The sequence below is a fragment of the Fukomys damarensis genome, unplaced genomic scaffold (genome assembly GCF_012274545.1).
Source record: "Fukomys damarensis isolate Sample0158 unplaced genomic scaffold, DMR_v1.0_HiC HiC_scaffold_26, whole genome shotgun sequence".
In the NCBI taxonomy this organism is placed as follows: domain Eukaryota; kingdom Metazoa; phylum Chordata; class Mammalia; order Rodentia; family Bathyergidae; genus Fukomys; species Fukomys damarensis.
This window is the reverse complement of record NW_022900938.1, coordinates 849,624-858,525: the sequence shown is the minus strand read 5'-3', so window position 1 is coordinate 858,525 and position 8,902 is coordinate 849,624. Positions and strand designations below refer to the sequence as shown.

Sequence of the window (8,902 nt, the reverse complement as noted above, 5' to 3'; positions counted from 1 at the left end):
TGCTCCCCCGCACCAGGCCGCTCACACGCAGCTTCTGCACCTGCGCTCCGCAGGGCCAGGGTTCCAGGGGACCCTGGGCAGTGAGCGACAAACCCCGCCGGGCGGGAGGGGCCTCCTGCTCCGCCTCTGCAGCTGCTGCTCAGACGCATCCTGCAGGGCCTTGAAAAACCTGCCCCTCTGTGCTTAATTCTTAACGAGTATCCTTTCAAGTAACGAACCCGAACTCAGGGGCTGCGCATGATTTACTCCAGCCAGTGCGTGTTCCGGGAGCCTTCTGCAGTAGTGACGGGCCCGCCGCGGCCATGCACGGGGCGTGTGTGAATGTGCACACCTTGCAGCTGCCGCGTCCCCAGAGCAGTGTCTCCCGGAAGAGCCCGGTGGAGCTTAACTTACACCCTTTTCTTTTTCTTTCAACAAGATTTTTCATTGGTACATTTTAGATTACGTAATGATAAGGCTCGCGTGGGGAATTTGTGCCTGGCCATGATGTACCTCAATTCCTCTTTTTTTCCCATTCCTCCCTTCAACCTCTTTTTCTCTCCTTATTTACAAAAGCTTTGTTTTCATTTTCCCCATTTTTTCCTTGTCCCTTCCTTCCTCCCTTTCCCCTTCCCCTTTGAACATTTTCTTCCCACTTACCAATATCTATTATGCATTTTAGTCCTTATTTCCATTTTCAGTTTCTCATACCAGAGAAACAATGCGGTAAACATGTGTGTCCAATTTATTTCACTTAAGAGTATGATCTCAAGGTGCATCCATTTAGCTAAAATATCTCAAGCTTATCATTCTTTATGGCTGAGTAGTACTCTGTTATGTAAAACAAAAATCATCTTCTTTATCCATTCATTAGTTGATAGGCATTTGGGCTGTTTCCAAGATTTAGCTATTATAAACCATGCTGCTATAAACATGAGTGTGCATATATCACTATGGTGAGACACTTTTAATTCTTTTGGGAAGACACCAAAAAAGGGAATAGCTGGGTCAAATGGAACCTCCAGGCCAGGGATTTACCTCACTGACACTGTGCCTGCCTTGCAAATACAAGGTCTTATGTTTGATCCCCAATACCACAAAAACAAATGGATCCTCTACTTCTAGTTTTTTGAGGACTCTCCAAGCTGAATTCTACAGCAGTTGCACCAGTCTACACTCCCACCACTAGTGAAGAGTTCCTTTTTCCCCATAGCCCCACAAGCATTTGTTATTGGTTGATTCTTGATGATAGCCATTCTTTCTGGAGTGACATGGAATCTCAGCTCCCCCCCCTCACCTGGGGATCAAACTCAGGACCTTGCACTTGTGAGGCAGGTGGAGGAACCACTGAGCTAAATCCCCAGCATTGTTTTAATTTGCATTTTATGAATGACCAGTGATGTTGAACATTTTTTCATATATTTATTTGCCATTTCTACTTCTTTATCTGTCAAGTGTCTGTTCATTTCAGGTGCCCATTTTTGGACTGGGTCTTTAAATTTGGGGGTGGTCTGGTTTTTTTGAGTTCTTTATATATGCTAGATAGTAGTCCTTTTTCTAAGGAACAGCTGGTAAAAAATTTTTCCCACTCTGTTGGTGGTTTTTCTTGCTGTGCAAAAGTTTTTTTTTAATAAAATGAAATCTCAATTGTTGATTCTTTGTGATAGTTCCTATGTGATCTGGGCTTTATTCATAGTCTTTGCCTGCACCATTGTCTTCAAGAATTCTAGCTGTTCTGTCTTCCAGGAGATTTAGTGTTTCCATTTTCATATTTAGATCTTTGATCCATTTCTGTTTTAGTTTAGTGCACAGTGAAAGATATGGGTCCTGTTTTAATCTTTGGCATGTGAAAAGCTAGTTTTCCCAGCACCACTTATTACAGAGGCCATCTTTCTTCCAGTGAAGGTGTTTTACTCATTTGTCAAAGATAAGGTGGCTGAGTTTGTTTGGAGTTGTTTCTGCATCTTCTAATCTGTTCCACTGACCCTCGGGTTTATTTGTTTGTTTGCCAGTACCATGCTGTTTTTATCACAGTAGCTTTGTATATAATTTAAAGTCAGAGTTTGTGATGCCCCCCTGCTTTGCCTTTGTTACCCAGAATTTCTTTTGCTATTGTAAGTATCTTCTGGTTCCAAATGAACTTTAGGATTGTTTTCTCTAATTCTGGTATTTTGATCAGGATTGCATTAAATCTGTATAACAATTTTGAAAGTATGGCCATTTTCATTATATTGGTTCTTTCTACCCAAGAACAAGGGATGCCTTTCCATTTCCTGATAGCCTCTTCAGTCTCCTTTTTCAGAGTATTGTAGTTTTTAATGTAAAGTTCTTTTACTTCCTTCATTAGAGTGATTACTAAGCATTTCTTTTTTTATGCTATTGTAAATCTCAGTGAGTTGTTATTTATGTACAGGAAAGCTATTGATTTTTGAGTGTTGATTTTGTGTCTAGCTATGCTATTGAATCCAGTTATTAAATCTAGAAGTCTTTTGGTGGAGTTTTGGGGGTCTTCTATATAGAGTATCATGTCATCTGTAAATAATGATAATTTAACTTCATTTCCTATCCTTATTCCTTTATTTCTTTCTCTTGTCTAATCATTCTGGCTAGTGTTTCCAGAACTATATTGAACAAGATTGGTGACAGTGGATATCCTTGTCTTGTTCCTGATTTTAGAGTGAAAGCTTTCAGTTTTTGTCCGTTTACTATGATGATGTTGGCTGTTGGTCTATCATACATGACTTTTATCAGATTGACATAAAGACCATCTATACCAATTTTCTGTATGGATTTTATCATAAATGTGTTTTGGGCTTTGTCAAATACCTTTTCTGCATCTATTGAGATGATCATGCAATTTTTGTCCTTGGCTCTGTTAATATGGTTCATTACATTTATTAGTTTGCATATGTTGAACCATTCCTGCATCCCTGGGATGAATCCTACTTGGTCATGATGTATAATCTTTTTTGATGACTTGCTACATTCTACTTGCCAGTATCTTATCGAGGATTTTTGCATCTATGTTCATTTATGAGATTGGCCTGTAGTTCTCTTTGTTTTGGTTGGATCCTTCTCTGTTTTGGTATCAGGGTAGTGCTTGCTCAGAAATGGATTAGGCAGTATTGCTTCCCTTTCAATTTCATTAAAGAGTTTGAGAAGTAGCAGCAATAGTCTTCTCTAAATTTCTTGTAGAATTCAGCAGTGAATCCATCTGAGATTGGGCTTTTCTTTTTAGGTAGGTTTTTACTTGCATCTTCAATTTCATTGATTGATATTGGTTTATTTAGAATTTTTTATGTTTTGATTCAGCTTTGGTAATTTATATGTATCTAGGAATCTGTCCATTTCTTCTGTGTTTTCCATCTTATCAGAATACAGTTTCTCAAAGTAAGTACTGATGATCTTCTGGATTTCTGCAGGATCTGTTATGATTTTACCCTTTTCATTCCGAATTGCATGGCTTAAATCACTTTTTTTATAAGGTTGGCTAAAAGTCATTCAATTTTATTTAATGTTTCAAAGAACCAATACTTCAATTAATTTATTCTTTGCATTGTTTCCTTGGTCTCTATTACATTAATTTATGCTCTAATCTTTATAATTTCCTCCCTCATATCAGCTTTGGGCTTGACTTGCTCTTCTTTTTCTAGAAGCCTGAGGTTCAACATTAGGTTGTTTATTTGAATTCACTTTGTTTTTCTGATATGGGAATGCACCACTATAAATTTTCCTTAGAGGACTGCTTTCACTGTGTCCCATAAGTTCCAGTTTGCTATATTTGCCTTATCATTTAATTGTAGAAACTGTCTAATTTCTCCTTTAATTTCAACTGTGACCTATTGGTGTTATTTAATTTCCATGTGATTATGAAGTTCTTGTGGTTTCTTTTCATATTGATTTCTAATTTTATTGTGCTATGGTGTGATAATATGTATGGGATAATTTCAATTCCTTTGCAATACTTAAGCATGTTCTGTGGGCTAGTATGTGGTATATTTTGAAGAATGTCCATATGTAGCTGAGAAAAATGTATATTCTAACATTATGGGATGGAATACTCTGTAGACATCTACTAAGTCAATTTGTTCAAAAGTTTGGTTCAGTTCTGATATTTCTTGTTGATTTTTTGTCTAGTTGATCTATTTGTATCAGTACAGTATTGAAGACTCCAATTAAAACTGTATTAGTGCTTATTTAATTTTTAATGTCCATTCATATTTGTTTTATATAGTTGGGTGTGCTGGTATTTAGTACATCTATATTTATGATTGTTATCTCTTCCTCTTAGATTGTTCCCTTTACAAGGATATAGTGACCTTCTTTGTCTCTCTTAGTCAGTCTTGGCTTGAAATCTACTTTGTCTGCAAATAGAATAGCTATCCGTGCTTTCTTCTGTGTTCCTGTCACATGGAGTATTGTTTTCCATCCTTTGACTTCAGTCAATGAATTTCTTTCTTAATTAAGTGTGTTTCTTGTATGCAGAATATTGTTGGCTCTTGCTTCCTGATACACTCTGCCAGTTTGTTTCTTTTGATTGGTGAATTCAGACCATTAACATTGATGGTCATAAGCGACATGTATTGACTTATCCTTGTCATGTTATTTTCCTGTTGTTGGTTCCCTTTTTTCCCCCTTCTTATTGCTTGCCTGATAGATTCAATCTGTTGCGGTTCATGGAGTTGTATTCCTTGTTATCTCTTTCTATAATGTCCTTCAAAACACTTTGGAGTGCTGGTTTGGTGGTCATGGATTTCTTCAGGTGTTCTTTATCACGGAAGTATCATATTTCTCCATCAGTTTTCAAAGACAATTTTGCAGGGCGCATCATCTAGATTGGAGGTTGTTGTCTCTTAGGGCTTGAAATACTTAATCCCAGTCTCCCCTTGACTTAAGAGTTTGTGTTGAGAAGTCTGCTGTTTGTGATGGCCTTTCCTTTATAGGTGATTTGTTTCTTTTCTCTAACAGCTTTTAATATTCTCTTTTTGTATTGAATTTCTGGAATCTTGACTATTATATGCCTTGGTGTAGTTTTTTTTAATCATGTGTATTTGGATTTTTATGTGCCTCACTTATCTGTATGTCAAATTCTTTTTCCCTTGCTCGGGATGTTTTCTGCAATTACTTCTGTGAACAGTTTTTTTTAATGTCATTTATGCTAACTTCTGCTTTTTCATAGACTCCAATGAATTGTATCTTATTCTTCTTTGCACTTGTGGGAATGATTTTTTTGTGGTCCATTGCTATTTTAAGTAAATCTTTCTTTTCATGATCACTAACTGCGATCCTGTCTTCTATATCAGATATTCTGTCTTCACATTGGCTCATTCTACTTCATGTACTTTCAGTGGAAGTTTTAATCTCTCAGGTATCTGATTCTGTTTCATGGATTCCATGTGTATCCTAAGTTGATTGTTCATGGTTTTCATCATTTTCCTAAGGTCCTCTTTTTTTTTTTTTTTTTTTTTTTTTTTTAATCTGTATCTGCTCTAGAGTCACTAACCAAATCTTTCATTATGGTCACCATCTCAGTAGTTATCTGATAAATTATTTGTTGTTGTTTTTCTATAGCCTCATTCATCTGCTTTGTTACTTCCACTCTTACCACTTCAGAGAGTCCAGATGGGTGACTGTAGAATTGTTCCACCTCATTTTCCCCTGGATTTGCCTTTACTAAGCTGGAAGTCAAGATTGCATCTTGTAATACCCCATGTGCCTCCTGCCAGCTTGAACTTAACTTCCTGACATGTTGAACTTGGCTGAGCCTCATCTTGACCCTGGGAGCTGCTAGACTGAGCCGGCCCGAAGCTGCTCTGAGTTCCAAGATCACTTGGCCCCTCTCCAAGATGGCTACAGGCCCTCTCCGGAGGACATTTGCATCCAAATAACAGCACCAGTTGTGCCCCCTGTAAATTGCTCGGACCTCAGCCTCTCCCCTGTATCTGGTGTGAGCTAGGGAGGGGCTGGTGTGCAATGCAGGGGTATGGTGCCTGCCCTGCCATACCTGTGTCTCTCCCTGCAGACACTACCCAGCCAACGCATGCCTGACACCCCTCTGCTCACTGCACGGCGCAGCTGTCACCACAGTGGAAGGTGTGGGAAGCACGAGGACTCAGCTCCACCCTGTGCAGGTGAGGCTGTGACCTGGATGATACATGGGTCCCTGGGCAGAGAGAGCGCAGGGTCAGGGCCTGGCTGCCTGGGTACATGAGCACAGGCAAAGCCCAGGGAGCCCAGAGAGAGCCAGACAGGCATGGTGTGGACCACCTTCCCTCAGAGATGTTCTGAGGCTGGAGAACTTTTCCTTTCCTGAGACAACATGGACGTGACAAGGTTCACCTGCTCTCCACCGTGATCAGAAAGGCCTGTGGGTCTGGCCTCTCCTGCCTTGGGAAGAAGTAAGCATGGGGGATGAGGCAGCTGAGAAAAACAAGCAGATAAAAGGCACTCAGGATTCTGCTTGCTGTGCTCTCCTTGAGTGTAATCTGGTGTTTCTCTGAAGAGCGTCCTTTGTCTCAGGTTCTCACAGCCTCCAGGGGTCTTTAGAAGATGCCCTGCATCCCACAGAGAGATGAAGCAGGATCTGGGCCATCCAGGCTGGGGCTTTAGGCTCCACAGCAAAGACTCAGGACCGGGGGTGGAAAGGGCTTTTGGGCCTCTCCAGCTAACACAGTGTCCATTGGAGCCACCTGAGGAAGTGCAGGTTCTGATAGGTCATGGACCTGACCCAGCTCCTGTGCATCTGACTCTGTTGCAGGAGAGGATTGCCAAGAGCCACGGCACGCAGTGCGGCTTCTGCACCCCCGGGATGGTGATGTCGCTGTACACGCTGCTGCGCAACCACCCGCAGCCCACGGAGGAGCAGCTCCTGGAGGCCCTGGCGGGTGGGTGGAGCCTGAATGAGGAGGAGGATGACGAGGCTGCACTGGCACGCCTCATGCCACACACTGAGCCCGTCACAGTAACAGATGCAAGGTGTCAGCCTGGGTCGTACACCGAGAGCCTGAGGCTCAGAAATGTCACTAGTCACTTTGCCAGCTGCATGTGGACAAGCTATTTTATTTGCTGAAACCACGCTCCAAACCAGATGTACATATTTTGTTGGGCAGATGTCTTGTTTCTTTTACTCTGTTAGAGGCCTTCCTTTGTAATTGTTTGCTGTCATAATCATCAAAACCCAAGCTCTCCATTTGTCCCTGGAAAGAGGGCTATTGTCCCACTGATCTCTGGGTTGGGGGTCTTAGGACAGGGCCAGTGTGTGAGGGCTCGAGACGTGTAGTCTTCACCAGAGACCCAGCCCCTGGTGACACTGGGGAGTGGCTTCAGGTTCTCTCTGTGGGGCTGTGTTACTGGGCTCGAGAACTCTGTGTGTACCTGCCTCTGTGTGTGTGTGTGTGTGTGTGTGTGTGTGTGTGCATGCATAAGAGTATGGGTATGTGCATGTATGGGTGCATGAGTGGTGTCCCTACATGGAAGTCTGCATGATTGTGTGTGCACTGTGCTTGCAGGTATGTGGGGATGTGTGCACACATGCACAGATGTGCATGCATATATGTGCATGGGTGTGCATGTGTGTTTGCACCTGCCCATGCATTGATGTGTATGTCACATGTGTGTGAGAATGCATGTGTAAACATGCATGTGTTCCTTGTGTTAGTGTTCATGTGTGTGTTTGTGTGAGTGTGCATGGTGTGCACGCATCTGTTTGTGCATGAGTACTCATACATATACGTGTGTGTGTGCATGCGTGTGTGGTCTTCATCGAGGTCCTAGATGGTTTCTTAAAGCCCCAGACTCCCAAGCATGTGCCTGGGGAGACTCCCTGGCTCTCTGGTCCCCTCCCCTCCCCTGCCCCTCTCGGCAGGTGACTTGGAGATTGGTACGCTGCCCAGTCCCCTGCACTGAGGTCTGGAGAGGTGGGAAGAGACACAGCTCCCTTTAGGGTCTCAAACTTCGGGGTACCAAGACACACCTGGGAATTTATGAGTACTGAAGGTTTTGGGCACCCAGATCCAGGAAATTCAGCTCAGTGCCTTTGTTTTTAAATAAGGCCTGAGGCTGGGAGGGAGAGCAATGGCGAGGGAAGTGGCCTGGGGTTGAGCGGGACCTGTGCTGCTCTGGCTGCTAGGTCCCTCTGGCCCCGAGGCCTGGCCACGAGGTCTCCTCCACTGAGAGGGTGTGACTGAGTGGCAGGTGACAGGCGTGGGCACATGTGGACAGCAGGTGCGCACCAGAGACATGCACGGCTGTGTGTCTGACACAACGCTCAGGTAAAGTTAGGTTTTAATTACACTTCGCTCCTAAAGGTGACTGGAGAGCGAGATTCTGCCTTAACATCATTGTGTCATTTGAGCACCTGCCACACACAGACATAAAAATTTTTAGAAGCGTACAAAGTGCAGATGGCAGAGCTGTAAAAGCACCCAGGAGACAGGAAACGTGCAGTGTAGAACCCGCCCACTGTGAGGGGCACCGAGTGTCCATGGAATGCTCCTGTCACGCAGCCCGACTGATGGCCGGTTTCTCCCACAGGCAACCTGTGCCGCTGCACGGGGTACAGACCCATCCTGGACGCGGGCAGGACTTTCTGCAAGGTCAGTGCCGGGCAGCGCCGAGGCCGCCTCTCCCACAACACAGTGAGGTTGCCACGCTGAGAGGGCAGGGCTGCTCCAGACCATGGCTCCACTGCCAGCCTCTACCAGGGCTCCTGCCTAGGTGGTGCTCAGCTGCCCCTGGCGCCGCTCTGGGCTCAGAAGGGCAGTTGGCAGACCGTGGCTGCCTGACAGGAGCTGGGCCGCTGCAGGGCAGGGAGCTGACTGAGCCACGCTGCGTCAGTTTACTGAATGAAGGATCGACCTGGATGCAGGGCCCAGCTGCCCGGGTCACACTAGGAAAATGACACAGAGCACGAGGTCCACATACT

General features: G+C 43.9%; 1 protein-coding gene across 8 annotated transcripts in view; it reads left to right on the top strand.

The window, feature by feature from the left end:
* LOC104857583 (aldehyde oxidase 1-like) overlaps positions 1 to 8,902 on the top strand; it is a 45,354-nt gene that overhangs the window by 2,282 nt on the left and 34,170 nt on the right. For all 8 annotated transcript variants that reach the window (XR_778888.3, XR_778889.3, XR_778890.3 and 5 more), the window contains exons 3-5: positions 6,002 to 6,110; positions 6,737 to 6,863; positions 8,512 to 8,573. Coding sequence is in view for 3 of the 8 variants with exons in the window: in XM_010617577.3 (XP_010615879.1) it covers positions 6,002 to 6,110; positions 6,737 to 6,863; positions 8,512 to 8,573 (298 nt within the window). In the remaining 5 variants the exon portion in view is untranslated. The remainder of the gene's footprint in view (positions 1 to 6,001; positions 6,111 to 6,736; positions 6,864 to 8,511; positions 8,574 to 8,902) is intronic.